General features: G+C 39.2%; 1 protein-coding gene across 4 annotated transcripts in view; it reads left to right on the top strand.

Annotated features, from left to right (window-relative positions):
- Positions 1-21120, top strand: part of opa1 (OPA1 mitochondrial dynamin like GTPase) — a 36731-nt gene that overhangs the window by 2816 nt on the left and 12795 nt on the right. For 2 of the 4 annotated variants that reach the window (XM_031758143.2, XM_031758142.2), the window contains 24 exons: positions 2851-2933; positions 4559-4702; positions 6015-6068; positions 6161-6265; positions 6546-6632; positions 6981-7094; positions 7341-7421; positions 7528-7602; positions 7691-7762; positions 8004-8103; positions 8208-8338; positions 8747-8819; positions 9402-9474; positions 9562-9677; positions 10993-11057; positions 11248-11324; positions 12167-12332; positions 12627-12779; positions 12969-13077; positions 13298-13377; positions 13591-13731; positions 13835-13951; positions 14173-14266; positions 14885-14995. In XM_031758143.2, the coding sequence (XP_031614003.1) occupies positions 2851-2933; positions 4559-4702; positions 6015-6068; positions 6161-6265; positions 6546-6632; positions 6981-7094; positions 7341-7421; positions 7528-7602; positions 7691-7762; positions 8004-8103; positions 8208-8338; positions 8747-8819; positions 9402-9474; positions 9562-9677; positions 10993-11057; positions 11248-11324; positions 12167-12332; positions 12627-12779; positions 12969-13077; positions 13298-13377; positions 13591-13731; positions 13835-13951; positions 14173-14266; positions 14885-14995 (2421 nt within the window). The remainder of the gene's footprint in view (positions 1-2850; positions 2934-4558; positions 4703-6014; positions 6069-6160; positions 6266-6545; positions 6633-6980; positions 7095-7340; positions 7422-7527; positions 7603-7690; positions 7763-8003; positions 8104-8207; positions 8339-8746; positions 8820-9401; positions 9475-9561; positions 9678-10992; positions 11058-11247; positions 11325-12166; positions 12333-12626; positions 12780-12968; positions 13078-13297; positions 13378-13590; positions 13732-13834; positions 13952-14172; positions 14267-14884; positions 14996-21120) is intronic. The other 2 variants (XM_031758144.2, XM_031758145.2) reach the window with 1 other exon arrangement.

Here is a 21120-nt window from a genome sequence, read left to right as displayed (position 1 = left end):
CTTGAATTGGTAGAAGATTTCTCTACTGCTTCTTGAAGTCATCCCAAATTCATAGAAACCTTGAAGTTTACCTTCCCATAGTTAATTTAAAGCACAATTTAAAAGAAAAAAAAGAAAGTAAAAGAAAAAGCTACAGAAAGGGTCTAGAGAGCTCATAAATGCAGATCATTGTTTTTACCTGTAGTATCTCCTCTTTTCCTTTTTACTTTCTTTAAACTGGACTGTCCTTGGCTGTGCTTTGTCCTACTGTGTTGTGTATTCTTTGCCTCCTTTGACTTCCACCCTTTTTCTCACCTGGTTTTTGCTTCTATCATTCTTTCATCACTAATCGTTGGGGCAGGTTCGTTTTGCTCAAACTTATTGTTTTTCAAATGGTTGGAAAATGAACACAAAGCTGATTAAGATGAAAATGAATTCCAATAATCAATCCAAACAGTAAGCTAAAATAAATTAAATAACAATAATGTAACCCTTAAATGGGTTAAGATTAATAAAGGTAGTTCATTGCACAGCAGTATGTGAAATATGTACCTGAAGGTATTCCCACACAGATGTGACCACGCCTTTGCAAGGAGTCATAATAACAGCAGGGAGTGTCTCTGGCTCTTACTCACGCACTATTAACACTTAATGTACCCTTTAATGGCTTCAGGAAAAATATTTGTCTATTGATATAATCAGTATACTTATTCCCAATGCTACTACATTTTTCTCTGTACATGTTCTTTCTGTGGCTAAGTAGAATTTACCTTGTACATTGTCATAACATGTCTTGAAAACTTAATTTCACCAGTTTTGATTAGGTGCCAAAGGAATATTAGAAAAATTAATTTAAAGATCTTAAAGAAGTCAATTCTTGAATTGCTTTTTGTCCATCTAAAACTGTTTCTAACAAGGTATGGAAGTTAATCAGAGTCACAGACATCAGGGTCAAACTGATGAAACCAAACTGATGAAACCATTTACAGTATTTTAGTGCTTCAACATCTAGTCCTAGCTGCACTAAATTTTCTGATGATTATTGGACTATTATACATTCCTGAATAGCTTGAAAAGTTTATATATATACAGACCCTTTCCAAAAAATTAGAATATCATGGAAAAGTTTATTTATTTTCATCATTCCATTCAAAACATTAAACTTTCATAGATTATAGATTCAGGGCCCACAACTTAAACGTTTTCAAGTACTTAGTTGTTTATTTGTACATAATTTGGGCTTCCAGCTCATAAAACCCACAAAAACAGGATTTCAAAAAATTAGAATACTGTGAAGACATCACCATTTAGTTCTCAGTTATTGCAGGAAAAAAAAGAAAGAAATCAAGATCACAGCAAATCAATCAAAATGTGGTACTTCCAAAATGATATGTCAATCTTCAATCCTTGTTTGGGAATCCCTTCGCGTTAGTCACTGCTTCGATGCGCCGTGGCATTGAGGCAATCAGCCTGTGGCATTGCCTGGGAGTTATGGAAGCCCAGATTTCCTTGATGCTTGCTGTCAGCTCTTCATTGTTTTTGGGTCTGGTGGACCTCATTTTCCTCTTGATACCCCATAGATTCTCAATGGGGTTTAGGTCCGGCGAGATGGCTGGCCAGTCAAGCACTGTGATGTCATGGCCATCAAACCAGGTTTTGGTGCTTCTGGCGGTATGGGCAGGGGCCAGGTCCTGCTGGAAGATGAAATCTGCATCTCCATACAGATCCTCAGCAGAAGGAATCATGAAGCCCTCTAAAACATCCTGGTAGACTGTTGCGGTGACATTGGATTTAAGAAAGCCGAGTTTACCTACACCTGCACCGGACATTGCACCCCAAATCATGACTGACTGTGGATATTTCACACTGGACCTCAAGCAGCTTGGGTTTTGTTCCTCACCCGTCTTCCTCCAAACACTTGGACCTTGATTCCCGAATGAAAGGCACACTTTACTTTCATCGGAGAAGAGGACCTTTGATCACTGGCCAACAGTCCAGTCCATCTTCTCCTTGGCCCAGTTAAGTCGCTTCCGACGTTGGCACACGCTCAGAAGTGGTTTTGAAGCTGTGACTCCTGCCTCATTCCACTCTTTCTGGATCTCTACCAGATTCTTGAATCTTCTGTCTGATAATCCGCTGAAGGCCACAGTCATCTCTTCTGCTGGTGCATCTTCTCCTGCTACATTTTGTCCTTCCACTAGACTTTCCATTGATATGCATGGACGCAGCATTCTGTGAACAGCCAGCCTTCCTAGCTATAAATGTTTGTGGCTTACCCATCCTATGGAGGGTACCAATGATGCTCTTCTGGCCAGTTGTCAAGTCTGCAGTCTTTCCCATATTGAACTTAACTGAGACAATTGAACCAAAGTGAAGCAATTTAATGACACCTGGGAAAACCTGTGCAGGTGTTTTGAGTTTAGCAGATGAGTTGTGTGTGACACTCAGTTTAAAACATTCATGCCCTGTAAAATTTCTTCGCGTCTTCACAGTATTCTAATTTTTTGAAATCCTGTTTTCATGGGTTTTATGAGCTGGAAGCCCAAATTATGTACAAATAAACGATTTCAAGTACTTAGTTGTTTAAGTTATGGGCCCTGAATCTATAATCTATGAAAGTTTAACGTTTTGAATGGAATGATGGAAATAAATAAACTTTTCCATGATATTCAATTTTTTTGGAAAGGGTCTGTATATAAAATATAGTGCTACATTTTCCAGACATTTGAATTTTAGTCATTCTGCTCTTCTGTTTTTCTATCGGGGGTCTTTTAGCCATAGTCACAATTCTCCTAGTTTGAGCTGCATGTAATAATATTTATGTATTTGCATTAGTAATCTTATCCTGGGTTGTTATGTCTCCCCTGATAGAAACTTCAGGTGATCCTCCACTAAAGGCCACAGATTCCTCTGCTGCAGTTGCACATGAAGCTGGTGATAAGCAGTACAAAAAGGCAAGTACATAAAATCTGCTCATACTTCCTAGTTTTTCTTCTCTTTACTCTGACACAGCTTGGTCTCGCTCAGCTCCTCTCTGCCTCTTTTCGCTTAAAAGAAAAGAACTATAATCATTTAAATCAAAATGCCCCCAAGAAACTTAAATGTTAGTTTGCATTACTCAAAAAAATTGTACATTTTTAAATGTACTGTGCTTTGAAGACCTGGCAGTGATTGAGGTGCATAGTCTTTAGCAGTGTACTACTTGGGGTTCGTTTTGATTCAGTGAGTTCTTCTGAATGTGAAATGCGAGTTAAACACAATCTTACCAGCCAAGTACACAGATATAATTAAAGGTGTAATAGTGAGAACAAAGTTTGTACAATAACAGTGTTAATTAAAGATGGTAAATTGCCAAAAAGCTGGCTGTAAGTGCTATTAGAGTAGCTCGATCTTCAAAGTTTTAAACCTGTAGGTGCAAACTGTACAGCACCAAATCAAAGTGTTAACTGCAAGTTGTCACACACGCTGCTAAACATGTGAGAAGTTCATTGACTGTTGTCTCACGTCTGTGGATAGTTGCTTCTTTTAACTTTATGCTATATTTCCTTATTTACAGTTATTTCATTTCTGTTGTCCTTGTGCTGTTTTGTATTTTGTATGTATGTTTGTTTTGTTTTCTATGTTTCAGCGCATCCATGTCCTATTATTTATTTATACATGGTGTCTGCGGGCATATGTGTGGTATATGTATGTATGTGATTGTGTATAAGTGTGCTTGTTTAACAGTCTCTTAAGTTTAAAGGAAAGTGACAGTGACTTGGAGTATTACGAGGTGCATTTAAAAAAAACAAAACTTTCCTATTCCCTATTTTTTTCTATGATCATGGTCTCCAACATGAATAAAACACCACTTTTTATTATATTATTTGCACATTTCACAGAGTGAAAAAGCAAAAAGATGCACACAATTTGACATATGTCATGGTGGGGACTCTTGAACTATTTTTCCTGCTATTTAGTATGCTTTGTGCTTCACCCTGACCAATATCTCAGTGCCTGCTTCGCTTGGTTAATCATCAACTTCCGACCAGTTGTTTTCAGGTCCATTTAACGTTGTTTTGCAGCACATCTAAACATTTTGGTCAGAACTTGAAACTTGTTTTATAGAAGATGTGTTATTGAGGAATTATGAACTTCAGGCAAAGTGTTGTCCCACTCATGATGAGCAGATAGCCAAAAATCCTCAGTGGTGCATAATAATGAGCAAATGCAACAGTATCACAGTTGCTGCCACTCGCTGAGAGGCACTGGTTGTCGTATTAGTTGCCTCTTCTGCTTTCAGTCTGACAAAGTTCAGCATCTCTGTGTTTTGGATTTAGGAGAGGCTGACTTTGCTCGGTTACACTGATGATGGTGGCAAGATTAACACAGCCACAGACTGTGATTCGTTTTAATGACAACCCTTAATTAATACAATTTAATTTTGACTTAAAATAAATCCCAGAGACAAAGACAGACGCCCTCTGCTGTAGCCCTGTGTTGGGTTACTGCAGTGGCCTGTAATGCTGGCCTGCCCCGTGGCCTGCAGTTGTTTTTGTTGCTCCTCCTGCCTTTTTCTCACTATGACATACCTCACCAGGGTCTGCTTGGCGAGCTCATTCTTATTCAGCAGCAGATCCAGCGGCACGAGGAGGAGGTCCGACGGGCCGCTGCAGCCAGTAGTGCACGCCCCCAACCGTCAGAGCCTGCTCCGAACCCCAGCCCCCCTCAACAGTCACGCAAGGTGAAGGTCCAGTCCTGCTTAGATCTGCTCTATCGTACAAGAGACTCCTAAAGCTTTACAGCTACAGCGCAGGGCCAAGATGTAAATCGTAGGACTCAGTGATTTCAGCCAGCGCTACCTTAAAAAAAAACACTAGAGTAACTTCACATCCAGTTGAAAATCAGTGTTTCCTCTCTGAAAGGTTCAAGCCTCTTTACCTCAGCGGTGCTGATGGGCACAATTGAAAGTGTGAAAATAATCACACACGAGTATACTAAACAGTTACTGTAGCAAGGTGACCTCATAAGATTTTCAGCTGGTGTAAAGTTGGTGTATATATATTTGTTTTTGTTAAACTTGTAGTCCACATAAATTGGCCTGCCAGCAGATTTTATTCCACCCTCTATAGTATTAAAAAGCAGTCGTCTTCTGTGACTGTGTAGTTTGAGTTTGTTTTGCCAGTGTGCTGTTGGAAGGGCTTGCATGGACCTCGACAGCTTGGTTTCAGAGAAATGGTGACTATAGCCAGCCTCATTCTCCCACGCAAGTGGCTGGATAATCATCAGCAGTACTGCATTATTGTGCAGAAGCGCTGCATGGAGTGGAGTGAAACCTGCCGCATGGTGTGAGCTACACTTTTTTTTTTTTTTTAAACTCTCATGAGTGGATCTAACTTTTTGTTATCAATGTACTTCATCAACACGCTTAAGCTCTTTAAGAGCCCCTTAAAGCTCCCTGAAAATAATGAAGAGATCTCTTAGCTTTTCAAAAATCTTTGCTATGTATTGCACAAATGTAAGTTAAAGAACATTTCTTACCCCTGTTGTGCAGTATAGAAATAGTTTTTAATGAAATAGTTTAGCGTGTCTTTTAAATTCCTTTTCTTCTTCTTCTATTATTTGTCCATGTGTGCTGTGCCTCCTGCTTCCTGTCCCACGTCTCATTGTTCCAAACATGTTGCATATATATAATACACAAAATAAAATACAGTTTGTCCAATCATTAAAATTAAGCTGTAATGGCAGTGAATTTGTGATTAAGTTCACTCTGTGATTTGTGCCTGTTTGTGAATCATAGCGTGTTGATTGAAGCTGAGCGATGCCAGAATGATTGTGTCTGCCTGAAATTTGTCTTCCTCTCTTGCATTAACTTGACTTTCAACTCTCTCTGTAGACAGAATGCACGGATTGAGCCTTTATGATGCCGGTGGGAGTTCAGTTGTTTGAAGGTGTTCTGTAAGAGTCGTGGGGTTAGCTCCTGTTTTCAGAAGAGAAAGGAAGCATTAACGTTTGTTGCTGTTTTTGTTTTTCTTTGTTTCTTCTGTGATCTTTAGTCATCTGACAAAGAAAAGGTAGACCAGCTCCAAGAAGAGCTGCTGCGCACTCAGGTACAGTAGGCTGTGACTTCATTCTTCTTGCTAAAATGTAAATGTTGAAATGTTTCTGGTTGTTAGTTTTGACACTGCTATTTGTCCATTAGCTAAGATATCAGCGCATGCTCGAGAGACTGGAGAAGGAAAATAAAGAGTTGAGGAAGGTGGTGCTGCAAAAAGATGATAAGGGCATTCACCAAAGAAAAGTGAAGGTGGGTTATGAACATATTAAACACATAGAGATTCTCTTTTTCCTGGTATAGATTTTACTTTAATTGGGATTGCTTTTTCAGATGTGAGCATTGCAGATATCTGGAATATTTTCCAAAAGGTCCCAGAGTGTTGGGCAGTTACATTTTATTATGATTAATATCTGTTAATTATAAAAAAGTGTTGCCTTTCATAGATTTAGTTATTCTCCAACTCTTCTTTGTTGTGACAGCTAATTACACAAAGACTGATGAATAATTACCGTTCTGTCTCCTTGTGTAGAAATCCCTTATTGATATGTATTCTGAAGTCCTGGACATCTTGTCGGACTATGATGCCAACTACAACACCCAGGACCACCTACCCAGGGTACATATGAGCTTTATTTGTTGAACGTCTGTGTGTTTTTTAAGAAACAACATTTTTTGTGTCATTTTTTTGTGTGTGTTAGAATTGATATCTTGACTCATAAAAATCAACAAACAACTTCCTAAATACCCGAAAGGTTGATGCTGTTAATGTATGAATCAACTTTTTGGGATTTCCTTACGTGGATGATTCAGCATGCATCAAAACTTTATAAATATGTTGCCAAACTTGCATTTCTTGTTACTGGATCACATAATACCTTCTGTTTCATTTTCCATTATCCCAAAGCTGTTTTCCTTTCCCTGTCTCTTTGTGTGGTCTCACCCTCTTCCTAAACTTGTGCTTCAGGTCGTTGTGGTGGGGGATCAGAGTGCTGGAAAGACCAGCGTGCTTGAGATGATAGCACAAGCCAGGATATTTCCCAGGGGCTCAGGAGAGATGATGACACGCTCTCCTGTCAAGGTGTGTGGGGCCAGTGTGGTTCGTGTGTGTGTGAAAGATTTCATATTTATATGGCCCTTATTTAATTGAATATTTTGTCACAACATGGTCAGAAAATGTCATCATAAACAGGTTTACATAAGAAACAACAAAGATTATTTTGAGCGTTGTCACACAAGCATTCTGGGAGTGTAAGTTAAACCATTAAACCATTAAAACATTGACTTGTTTTTTTTAAATACATAAAAACTCTTATTTGCTGTGTAGGTAACATTAAGTGAAGGCCCTCACCACGTGGCCATGTTCAAGGACAGTGGCCGAGAGTTTGACCTAACCAAGGAGGAAGATGTAAGTGACACAGTCTTCAATCCATCCATTTGATAGAAACTACAACTTCAAGCTAGTTGTTTCATTAATTAAAGTATTTATTGTGCTCTTTCTTTCTGTCCCACAGCTGGCTGCTCTCAGGCATGAGATTGAGCTGAGGATGAGGAAAAGTGTGAAGGAAGGACAGACAGTCAGCTGTGAGGTTGTACATATACTAATACTCTGATTAAAAATAACGGGTTTTTTTCTGCAGTGTTTCATGAAATGATGTTTCCTGTTCTGTATGTTAGACAATATCCTTGAGCGTTAAAGGGCCTGGCATCCAGAGGATGGTACTCGTTGACTTACCAGGTGTAATCAGTGTAAGTCTATATTCTGTATATAGTAATGTTTTAATTTCCTTTGGCTGTATTAAGATTTCGTTTGTTTTTTTTCTATAATTTACCATATATTGATTTAGCACGATGTACTAGATATATTTTGGATTTTTTTTTTAATTTTATTTTACTTTTGTTTTTCTTAAGGAGTAAAAGTTGCTGTTGGAGTCACTATTTCACCTTTTGTAAAAGTTACAGTCTTAAAAAGTTATTTAATGTCTTGTAGACGGTGACTACGGGCATGGCAACAGACACTAAGGAAACCATCTTCAGCATCAGCAAGGCCTACATGCAAAACCCCAATGCAATCATCCTCTGTATTCAGGGTAAGATATGCATATGTTTCCATTTACAATATTAAAACCAGCACATATCACAGCGAGAGAAGAGGTGATCTCTACGTGGACTAACCCTCTTGCTCATTGTCCAGATGGCAGTGTGGACGCAGAGCGGAGCATTGTAACAGACCTGGTTAGTCAGATGGACCCTCAGGGAAAGAGGACCATCTTTGTCCTGACCAAAGTGGACCTGGCTGAGAAGAACCTTGCCAGCCCAAGCAGAGTAACTAATCTTTGTCATCTAAGAAAATGTTGTAAAATAGTTACTTTATAGGTAAAAGTTATGCTGTTAACAGCTTCAAATGCTTTATTTTATTTTAATTTCTTCATGTAGTGACAAAAACACAGGTCTACCTAATGATTCCTGACACCTAAAAAAAAACATTATCATGACATTGTTGATCATTGTGTTAAAATGACTTCTTAAAAGTGATCATGTTGACTCATGCAATTATTGCAGTGTGATTAGAGCTATTTGCAACTACACCACAAGGGGGCGCCAAATCCTTACAGTTTAACCAGATTTCCTTGGCAAGTCAGCACCTGGTTTCTGAAAACAGTGTGCACACTACAGAATGGAGGATTTCAGTTGTATTTATTTTTTGGGTTTTTTTGCCATCTTCTTTTTCAGATTCAGCAAATAGTGGAAGGCAAGCTGTTTCCCATGAAAGCCCTGGGCTACTTTGCTGTTGTAACAGGAAAAGGTGACGTCCATTACTGAGAACTCCAGCATGCTACATTTACTTTTGTGTCCCTTAATGATGGCTTTTAGGTCAATAATGTCACATTTCCATAGAGAAATTTTTTTTAAATGTTTTATCTCCACGTTAGCTTAACTAAACAGCAGGTGAAGTAGGTAGGTAGCCAGGTAGATGACCCTCCCTGTGTGAGGGAAGCCGAAAGCATTCAGGGATGCTTGCTGTTAAAACAAAGAACATGTGCAGGGAATCACAAGGCGTCTCATTCATCTCTGCCATAAGGAAGTCATTGTTTTCTGTGATGCATTCAGAGTAATGCAGTAATGCAAATGCAGTAATTTCTAAAGATCGAACTGGAGCAGAGCAGCAAGCCTTCCTACATGAGCATGACACATATTCTACTAAATAAAGCCTACATTTAGTACAAGCCTGCTCTCAAATAAAGGCCTTCTGCCTTTGGGGTAAATAAAAGACTCGGTCACTATTTGATAGAAATACATTATGTAACACACAGCATTGCATAGAATAGTCGCTAATTTATGTTAAATTATTTGCTCATACTTTTTTCTGCTAATTGCTTGTGTCCAGGAAGCAGTGCTGAAAGCATCGACTCTATCAAAGACTATGAAGAGGACTTCTTTCAGAACTCTAGGTTACTCAGGCAAGTTATACCATCTAATATGCAGCCTCTAAAAGTTCATCAAATAAGTAATACATGTGTTGAGAAATAATTTGCGTGCACAACTAGGGACGGCATGCTGAAAGCTCACCAGGTGACCACAAAGAACTTGAGTCTGGCCGTCGCTGACTGCTTCTGGAAGATGGTGCGTGAGTCTGTAGAGCAACAAGCTGATGTCTTCAAAGGTATGACAGCACCTTCAGCATTTAATTTGATCCTATAAAGAACCGATTGATTCATATAGATAGGTTGTTTGCAATGAAACATTTATATGGTCAGATCTGTTTGCAGTGATGTGCATGTTAATAATGTGAATAGGCATGTTAGCATTAACAATAAAAGGAGTAGTTGATCTTACTCTGCTACTGACTTTTCAGTCTCCCTATATTGGCTTTCCTCAGCCACCCTACCATACTTTTCCACCCCCTCTGTCTTGACTTCCAACTACAATTAGTCTAGACAGTCTCAAGCTCATTGCTAACAGCATAAGAGATTTATGGCCATGAGACTTCACATCCCATAGGTCCATTGTGTTGAGTATCGATCCATATCCCATCAAATCACATGCAGCCAGCTTCCATCCTCCATTCTTGGCGCCACCACATCTCCACAAACCAGCAATTAGCCTAATCTCCACTGTGGGTAGGGAGCTGTGGAAAGGGGCAAGAAGCTCAGTGTGCTAGTGTGTGTCTCTTGTGTGCATACGCGAGAGGTAAAACTCTGACTTTTGATAAAGATTGTGTGATTGGCCCCATCTTCCTTCCTCCCCAGAGACCAGTTAGGGAGAGTAAGTGTGCAAAGCCCTCATCCCCGTTATTAGAGAATAAACACCATCTGCTGACTGAAAGCTGCCGTCATATCATGCTATGTGAGAAAAGGCCAGGCTCTGTCTGTATAGGCTCATTGCTTGATGATGATCGAGATCTGCCAATGGATGGAGCATAATCTCGAGGGTGAAAAGAAAGATTTAAGTGTTAAGTTTCAGCCAGGCAGAAGAATGAGCACTAGATAATTTGATGATTAGTGTCTGTTGGAGCTTTATGATGTTGCTGCCTATATCAAATTATAACTTCAGGTTTCATGTGTAAGACTGTTTAAAAATTAATTATAACCTCTGCACACTGTCTCACCTACCACTATTTTATTAAATCACAAGCTAAGTGACCCTCATCAGGTACAAAACAATTTTCATATAATAACTCTGATCCAAATCCATCCAGTCTGAATGCTGATGGTCCCTCTTTAGACCTGTGTGGATGTAATTGATGACAGCAGTAGTTGCTCTTTATTTTAGATGTTTTATCACTAAACCAATAATGATATTACTGTCGTTATCTGAAGTTTTTACCAGTTTGTGTTCTCTGATTGGATTATTTATTTATTTCCTGTGGGTCATTCAGGTGTGCAGTGATTTAAAACCACATAAGATTGAAATTTGTTCATATTGAAGTTGAAAATGTTTGTTTAAATATTCCTTTTCATGATCCCTGCTTTAACCAGCTTCACGATTCAACCTGGAGACGGAATGGAAGAACAACTACCCTCGTCTAAGAGAGCTGGACAGGGTAGGAAACACAAACAGTCATTTCTTTGAACTCTCACATAGTTCTTTATAAAAGAAAGTATGCTCATTAGTGATGGGTATTTTATAAATTGCATTTATGTTTTTAAAAAAATGTCCTTAAGAAATAAGAGTTTATCAATATGTTAAAATTGCCCTAAATGTTTATAATGTGGTATTTAATCTTTTTGCAGAATGAACTGTTTGAAAAGGCTAAAAATGAAATCTTGGATGAAGTCATTAGTTTGAGTCAGGTGACCCCCCAACACTGGTAAGTTCCTCTTGAACTAACATCAATAATTTATTATTCTTTAGTTGGTCTCACCATCATTTCAGTGACTTTGTTAGTTTTAGTTGTTTGTGAGGTGAATGAGATTTCATGTTATGGGGAAAGAGCAGTGTTAAAATGTGCATTAGTACTTAACCAGCCACTAGCTAAAAAGCAGGTCTTTGTCTCTGTGCATGTAGCTGTATGTGAATACCCACAATGAGTAAAACCTTGCTTAAATGAGATGTATGCATGCTGTTGTGGGCATCCCCTGTGTGCGTGGCATCAGTTTTCTCTGATCAATAATCTGATGAATGGCCCATGGACAGGAGCTGGGGTGGCCCTGTTAGCCAGCCAGCAGCCAGCCAGCACTATTGGAAATGGCTCTTATTGACAGTGAGGAGTGCTAGCTGGAACAAAAGGGGACCTAATGAAGTATGGCTGTGCGTTTATGATAAATGAGATAAGTGCAACGCTTCCCTGGTCTCAGCGGGATTTGGGACTCGGGGGAATCCTGGGTTTTGTTCTGCGTTGCTGTGGAGAGTGTGGATGCTGTTAGCTTTTAACAGGGTCATAGTATAGATGTTGGAGTTTACAGTCGAGCGTCCCTCTTTGCTCATTGTTTTCCTGCTCCGGCTGACGACTTAACTGCACTCAGCTAGACACCTTGGTCCAAGGCACTCTTTTTGTGTTTTTGCTTGTCTTCTATCTGTAACTAAAAGTGATAATCCAGATCTTCAAGATCTTAACATGGGTTAAAGTTATTGAGCTACAAAGTTTGGTACAAGTCGGCGCATGTCTCTTTCAGAACTGACGTTTTTTGGTTTTGTTTTTTTTTCTTGTAGGGAATCTATTCTACAGAAAAAGCTGTGGGAGCGTGTTTCCACCCATGTAATTGAGAACATCTACCTGCCTGCTGCCCAAACAATGGACTCTGGTACCTTTAACACCACTGTAGACATCAAGCTCAAACAGTGGACTGACAAGCAGCTCCCACACAAAGCACTAGAGGTGAAGCACACTTGCTTTATTAGTCAGCTCATATCATGATTAATTCAGTTAAAATGATTGTTGTTATTTTATTATTTTTATTACAATTTGGTGAGTTTTTGGAAATTCCTATCACTGTCATATTGTGTTTAGTATTTCCTTTTCTTTTCGCTGTTTTTTTGTTTTTTTATGAGTGTCTTGAGTCTAACTCGATTAACAGATTGCAGAACTTGTTAAAACAATTAAATTCAGCAGTGGTTTTATTCTAATAGCCCCTTTTCCCTCCTTATATTTTGCATACTTTGCCCCTGTCAGGTTGCCTGGGAGACGCTGCAGGAGGAGTTTGCCCGCTTCATGGCTGAATACAAAGGCAAAGACCAGGATGACATTTTTGACAAGTTGAAGGAGGCCGTGAAGGATGAGAGCATCAAGAGGCATAAGTGGAATGAGAGGGCCCTGGACAGCCTGGTAAACACACAGTAAAATACCCTCACAAGCAGAGAGTGCACACTTGTTTATTGAAGCTCGCAGAGCAGACAGAATTTCATGATGAGATGCCATCAGCATAGAGAATGTAGTCTTGATGCAAAGAAGCACTGATGCTAACAAGTGGAATGTGTTTTTTGTGCTACTTACCTCTTTGTGTGGTTGCATCAGAGGGTGATTCAGCACAATGCCCTCGAAGACCGCTCCATCACAGACAAGCCCCAGTGGGATGCAGCAATCCAGTTCATGGAGGAAACCTTGCAGTCACGTCTCAAAGACAGTACGTTGGCTATGATAGTATCATATGTTAAAACTCTCCTAGCAGTCTTAACCACACAAAAACATTATTATTGTTCTTTTTAGTTGGAATCACATCAACACAGTTTCACGTTCTTACCTTTGTCCCAGACATCAGTCACACACCTGTCCTGACCAGGTTTTAGGTGATCTTGCTTTTGATTTAATTTTCTTCTTTTTTCCTCTTTGCCTTCGTCCTGCAGCTGAATCAGTAATCAAAGACATGGTGGGTCCAGACTGGAAGGAGAGGTGGCTGAGTTGGAAGAATCGTACACCAGATCAGGTCAGAATTGCAGGATTTCCTCAGAAGTCATAGCTGTGATGGTGCAGTAGCTTTTATAAGGAGCTTTGAAACTGTAAAGTGGAAGATCTATAAAGGCTATCACCTTACACAATGGTCTAATTCCATCCACACTGTAGAGCTTACATATAAATATGTAATATTTTACATTTAAATGCTCCTTGAAGTGAAGACTTGCTTTTCTAAACCTTGCAGCATATTCGGAATGAAACAAAAAATGAGCTGGATCGCCTGCTGAAGCTGCACGATGAACACACGGCTTACCTGGCTAATGATGAAGTCACCACAGTACGGAAGAACCTGGAGGCACGGAGTGTAGAAGTTGACCCAATACTGGTGAGATGGAACGGATTATTCTAAAAAAAAATTTTGTAACAGCAATATCTGGCAATTATGTTTGGCCTCTATTAACTGGTGAAATATTTTCATACCTGTTCAGATCAAGGATACGTGGCATCAGCTTTATCGGCGACACTTCTTACAGAAGGCACTGTCGCACTGCAACCTCTGCAAGAGGGGTTTCTACTACTACCAGAGACACTTTGTTGACTCTGAGGTAAGTAGAAAGAGTTGCCTTTTATTTTATTTATTTATTTATGCAGTTTCACCTGAGGTCAGGGTTAGTTTGGAAAAAATATAACTTTACTCTGGGGCACCCTGTGTACTGAAGGCTGAAAACCTAGCGGGTACACACCCTTGATTTGTGTCTGTCCCAGGCCAATTAAAAACCTAAAAAAAACCAGAATAAAAATATGATATCCCTGTTTGTTTCTGCAGTTGGAGTGCAATGATGTGGTGCTGTTTTGGAGGATACAGAGGATGCTGGTTATAACAGCCAACACTCTACGACAGCAACTCACCAACACTGAAGGTGAGCACTGTGGACTGTTATTTCCATAACAGCAGTTGTAGCTATTTATGGAGTAAAGTTAAAAGTATAGAATATCAAACCTTCTATTTTTAATGATTTCAGCTTTTTAGTTGTCATTTCTGTGGGTTTGTTTTTCTTGTATCTTTCTGAAAAACCAACAGGTTATTGGCAGGAATTTTACTTCCTCGTTTTGATTTTTTCCCCCTCCTGTTGGAGTTAGTTGTTTCATCAGTGGTACTTTGTGTCAAACATGTGAAAAATGTTATATGCACTGCAGTGAATCTATTTGCGCACCATCCCCAAAGCTGATACTGAGATCACATTTCACTGTTGTTCAGAAATGTTTGACTGAAGCAGCCTCTGCACTTTCATTGTTGGGCTTAGTGATTTTTATATCATTTAGCAAGGTTCCAGGAGCAGTTATCCAGATTATCTGTAAAGTAAAGACAAATGTGAGAGTCACAGTCCTTCTCCGAGTCTTATTAATAATTATAAAGTGTTTCATAACTTGATTCATCAAAACAAAAGATCGACAGAAAAGTGCAGTTCATTGTTGTTGGGCCAGGCATTGATTATTATTGTTTCTTGTGTATCTGTCTCTGTGTCCGTGCTTGCCAGTGCGCCGATTGGAGAAAAATGTGAAGGAAGTGCTGGATGACTTTGGAGAAGACATGGAAAAGAAGACTCAACTCATAACTGGCCGCCGAGTCCAGCTGGCTGAGGATCTCAGTAAGACACACAAACACTTGCAGAGCAGAAAATACACTGCAGATACACAAAGGCTATAAAAGAAACACCTGCTGAGACTGATTGTTCCTATTTAAACTTCACAGTTCCTAACTCAACATCACAGTGGTTTGCATGCCTACCTACTACACTATCAGATATTATATACAGTACTGTGCAAAGGTTTTAGGCAGGTGAGGGAAAACAAAGAATGCTTTCAAAAGTGGAAGTGTTAATCATTTATTTTCATCAATCAACAAAATGCGGTGAATGAACAAAAGAGAAATCTAAATCAAATCAATATTTGGTGTAACAACCCTTTGCCTTCAAGACAGCATCAATTCTTCTGTTTACACTTGCACACAGTTTTTGAAGGAACTCGGCTGATAGGTTGTTCCAAACATCTTGGAGAACTAACCACAGATCTTCTGTGGATGTAGGCTTACTCACATTCTTCTACTCCCAGACACACTCGATGACGTTAAAATCAGGGCTCTGTGGGGGCCGTACCATCACTTCCAGTACTTCTTGTTCTTCTTTACGCTGAAGATAATTCTTAATGATTTTGGCTGCATGTTTGGGGTCATTGTCTTGCTGAAGAATACATATGGGCCCAGTAAACAATCATTTATATTTCTAAAAACGTTCTTTTTTTTTTTTTTTTTTTTTTTTTTTTTGTAAACAGCATTTTTTTTCCACACCTGCCTAAAACTTCTGCACCGTACTGTATGTACATCTTACTTTGACCACTCAGGTCAACTATGTTATATTAAGCACGTGGATCCATTCTGTGAAATCCTAGAGTCATCAGTAGGTGGCAGTGGTGCTTCAGGAATTTATATTGATTAGTCCAATATGGCAGTATTATTGCATTTAAGTCAAGCTGACGGTACAGGCCGGCTGAGACGGCCTGTGTGTTCAGTTTCCCACAAAATAGGATGCTCTCTAAGAAGTAGGTAAAAGCAGACAGAAAATATTTGTAAAGAAGTTCAAGCTGTTTTTATTTGAAAAATGTACAAAGACGTACAAATGAATTGTTTAAGCAGAAAAACATTATTTAAAGGAATATTTATTTATATGTAACCTTATTTTCTACAGCAGTGAAAAGTTGAAATGGGGGAAACAGAATAACAGAAAAGACCAGAAAAGTTTTGTGTTTCTTAAAAACGCATCTGGTGGAACATTTCAGAACTGATTTAATGAATTAGTAATAGGTTCAAATACATGATTGGATATAAAAGGAGACGCTGAGTCTTTGAGGAGTAGAGATGGAGAGGAGCTCAGGCAATAGTTCAGTTTAATAAAAATGCTTCTCATTTTAAAACTAAAAAGAGTTGGAGAAATCTCTGAGGTTAATTCATCTATATCTTTTGCCATCCATAGCAGATCCTGAAGTATTAACATGTGTTTGGGAAGCTTTTATTACCCTTAATGTTAAGTACCAAGTTGTCATCAAGTAACAGTAGGTTAGTATAAATGACAAGACGCACAATAGATGCTCTCACATTAAGCTTAAATAAACAAAGAAATTAGCTAAATAATAGAAGTGTATTTAAATTTATACTTTTTATTAAAAAAAGAAGAAGCAGCTGTTTTCAGGGGTAACCACAGCGCCTAGCTCTGCCCGTTTAATTTGGCTGTGTTTTACGTGGGACGCCCTTCCTGACACAACCCCAGAAAAGATTTTTAATCTTGTGCACATAATTTCTTCAACACCTTCTGGGAGTTCCTTTAAATTTGGCACAAGTGTTCACTTGGACTCTAGCAAGAACTGATTATTAATGATTGACCCATCTCCTCCTTTCCTTCTATGATTTTGAGGAAACTGCCCTTGCTTAAGCACAAATATGTTTTTGCAAATAAAATGACTCATTCTCAAAAGTAATTCGTACTGATGTTAGTTAAAAAATAAGACAGACTCTATTCCTACAGCGACACAGTGCACATGTGCTGTATCTGCTCTGTAAGTAAGTTTTGGGAAACTTTTCTTGGGGGTGGACCGATATATCTGCTAATTTTTACCTGTCAGCCTTTTGAAGGCTCCTAATTAAAAGCTGGTGCAATGAGTCTTCTCCAGCGTTGGTCTTATTCAGAGAAGCTCTGCTTGCTAAGCAAAGTTTGTGTTTGCAAAGTGGCACACATGGCTTGCTGCCATTTCAGAAGTATCTGTGTGACACACACACACACGAGCATGCACATGCATAATGATTGTTCCTGTCACCACAGAAGTACACAACAATTTACACACACTTGGCTTTAAGTTGCAATTTTCTCACATTTAAGCCAAGTCAAAGCACAGTGTTAAAACACTGCAAATGCCTGCATGATCTCAGAGTTTAAAGAACAATACATGCCTCAAATACACACATTAGAGTGATAAATGATAAGTGAATTTACTAAAGAAGGCTTTTAACTGTTGAAAATTAATAACCTTAAGTCAGTTTTTTGCAGGAATCATTCTCCTGTCAACTTCTACTTTTAGATTTTCTTGACTTTCATATGTTGTATGCAAGCTCTGATTGTCAAAAACACATTTGTGCTTTTATTACCTTCCATTTAAACAACAGCAGACCGCATGTACAGTGTTACATGTTTAAGTAGGCAAACACTTCACTGCATCCAGACATGGTCATGCTACATTAAGAGGCACTCAGAGAAGACAGAAACACACACGAAGGTTTTTGCTGAGGGTTTTTCTGTCACAGAGCCCCCTCTCCATTCCACACACCGTCAGCCATGTCTAGACCTGCCTGGCCTTGCAAATTCTATAAGGCAAGTGGATCCATAAACTTTTCCAAACACGACATTCCCACTTTCCATCTGGAAAGACTGTCCTCACTGATAGATGTAGGAGTGTGTCTGGAATTTCTGAAGAAACCATGTAGTGTAGGACCACACCTGTGCATGCACACACATTTTTTTTTGTTTGTTTGTTTTGTTTATGAAATCTGTTATTTGTGGTAAAGTGTCTGCTTCACTCTTTAAATCTGCATCAATACAAGCAGCCATCATTTGGAGGGTCGGATGGGAATTTTGACATCAGGAAAAAAAAATCTATTTATTGTAATTTGAAGGTATAATGAATGTAAATTTAAACAGAATAAAATGCTCTGTAAATGAATCACCATGAACCACTGACTATGAAGTGCAGTTTTCTCCATTTGCATCAAAGTCAGAGAGCTTTATTGCATCTTACTCCTCATGTCTCACTCCCTTCACTCCTATCTCTACTGTCGACTGAAATCTAACACTACTTATTTTGTTGTAACTCATAACTAACATTCCAGTCTAACGTTGCAGTCTGCTGGAAATGTACCTCACAGCACGCCGCCCTTTTGCAGCCCTAATTTTACAGTGATGTCAAATTTTTCTTTTCCTCCTAAGAAAATGTATGTTCCAGAGTTTGAGCTTTGTCAGTCTGTCAGGTTGAGTTAGTGGGTGAGTGGAGGATCTGGGTCATTAGCTGTCGGACACTTTGCGCAGGGCATTCGGTGTAACACAGCCTAAGTGTGTGGGTATGTGGGTCCTTGAGTCTAGACTGAACTACGTGGCTTATGGGCCGAGTTGGTGACATGCCTCAATTTCCTCTGGGCAAAGATTTTTTTTTTTTTTTTTGGTTCTTTTTTTAACTGAAAGGCTCATCATAAAAGTTTTGCTTTGCAGAAGCTTTTCACTTGTGCAAATATAGTAACTGGACATGGCAAAGCATAATTAATAAAACCCAACTTAAGCATTCTTAATTAGAAGTATCAGGTAGTGATTACTTTGTACTTTTAAGGACATTTCCGCTGTTAAGAGACACTAAATCTGTCTTTAGCAACATCAGGCTGTTACTACATTTAAGAACACATGATAGGAATCACACATGGCTCCTTCCGAAACAAGCAGTTCTCTACAGGAGAAGATTTTTTTTGTTTTTGTTTTTTTTTGTCTGCATCTGTGTGAAACAGCCTTATTCAATGCAGTTCCATCCATGATGAAATCATCTTTTCTTTGCAATATCGTTTCTCCTTCATTCTCCAGACCTTTTAGAAACAACAGGTCAGATTGCCTCAGGCCCAAACTATGGCCTGACCCCACAGGTCAGCCAGCTGATACCATAGGCTACTTGATCCAGCTATTTTTTTTAACCTGCCTCCAACTCCCTGGGTCATTCTGACCCTGTTTCACTGCCTCTGTTAAAATCTATCCACCTGATCCTGTCTATCACTTTTCTCCCTTGGCAGAGGGAAAGAAAAAACAATGGGCAAATCTCAGAGGAGGGCCCACCTTCACCTTTATAGCCTCTCTGGTTAGAGAGGAGAGAAAGTGGGAGAAATGGGAGGCATTAGAAAAGCTAAACACACTTAACAAAAGCAGAAATGTGCTTCCAGGGGTGGACTGCTGTTAAAGCTCGTATTTGCCCCTACTCACAGACAGACCTAAGATCACTCAGGTTACAAATACAGGTCAGGTGTGTGCGTGAGGGAGAGCGTGAAAACTCTGTTAATTAATAGCACGCTGCAAAGCGGGGGTGGGTGTGTGTTTGTCAGCGTGTGCCAGACCAGCTGTATGGCACAGTGCCGTCTCTGGAGCAAAGCCCAGGCCTAATGTGCAAGCAGAGCCCTCTTAGGAGACCACTGGGCTGTCGCTTGGCTGCTTCATTGACCCTCATAGAAACGTAGTGCAGTGTGTATGTGTTTGAGTGTGTTTGCATGTGTCTGTGCTTGTTAGAGCTACTGTGGTGGCTGATTATAGAGAGCGCACTGTACCACATTGTTTGGAGGATTGCTTTTATTTTATCAAGCCATGAATGTCGTATTTAATGTCGTGAGTTTTTAGGGCTCATAACACTCATGAACATAAATAATCACTGCACCACTTTTCTATGTCAGCACATTGTCTGTTCGAGGTGTTGGTGTTTAATGTTTATGTTAACATCAAGTTTAGTGTCTTCATGTGTATTCATGTATTATTATACTTTTTTAAAAAATTCATCTGATACTATTATTAGTATAAATGCAGACTCGTTATTTCACCACATATCTGCAGTCTTTTGCTTTGCTTGCAGTGTCCACAAATCGAAATCCGGTGTGTAAATGAAGGTGGAACAGTTTTTTATTTCTTCCTAGAGTCACAGTTTGGCTGTTTTTGAACAGGAAGGAGCAGATTCCAGCGGTCACTCCCACATTGGTGGCTTTTTATCTACCTTGTCAGATTGTTGAAGAGTGTGCACACAGTGCACTGGCCCTTGAATATATAAATAGAAATGCACATTTGCACCTCCTTTCCCCAAAATATTTTCAGTCCCAAGATCAAAAACTCATAACTCATCCACAAATGGATGGGTTTAATTGACATACATGTTACATCCCTATTTATTTATTTATTTTGTAATAGGTTAGTTGGCGAGTTTAAAACCTGGTCATGGTTGTTTGTAATAATACATTTCGGATTAGGTCAGTAATTTTCTAAGTTCCCAGGTGGAATTTTCATCTGCAACGCCCCCCTCAACTCGGATTGCCAACTCAAAAAGCCAGAGTAGACCCACCAATCCAGTGTTAGCCATCATGGCAGAACTGAATGTAAATAGTAATGACACTGCAGTAAGTCTGTACTTCCACTGTTGTGTATTTGTGACTCTTCAAATAAGCCATTAACAGAACACTGACTAGACTCTATCTATGAACATGCTGCAGTGGAGTTTTTAAGCACAAAAAAATGTATAACTCAGCTTTGCTAGCGATGCGTGACTACTCCGGGTTGTGTTATTTTGGATTTTTGGGGGATTTTTTGATTTTTCGAAATGTATTTGATCACTCTTTGATATCTTTGTTTTGTGGACTTATTGTCTGTTATTCCTTTGTACAAGACTGAGCATCTCTGCTTTAAACTTAAACTTCTGAATAATTGATTACAGTGGTCACCACAAATGTGTTTTGCTATTTTGAGGAGAAATGATAAAACACATTTAGTCTTTCTTTCCTTTTTTAAAGTTTGAATCCATGTTGACAGCTCATGATTGTCACTACACGGGAAGTTAGGCATTTCACGCTGCTTGGACAACAAAATCAATCAGTCTCACACTTTGGTTGCTGACACATTATGGGAGGGGTCGATTCAGATGAACACCTGGGACCGAATAACCT

Source organism: Oreochromis aureus, linkage group 15, assembly GCF_013358895.1.
Source record: "Oreochromis aureus strain Israel breed Guangdong linkage group 15, ZZ_aureus, whole genome shotgun sequence".
NCBI lineage: Eukaryota > Metazoa > Chordata > Actinopteri > Cichliformes > Cichlidae > Oreochromis > Oreochromis aureus.
This window is presented reverse-complemented; position numbering and strand designations above follow the sequence as displayed.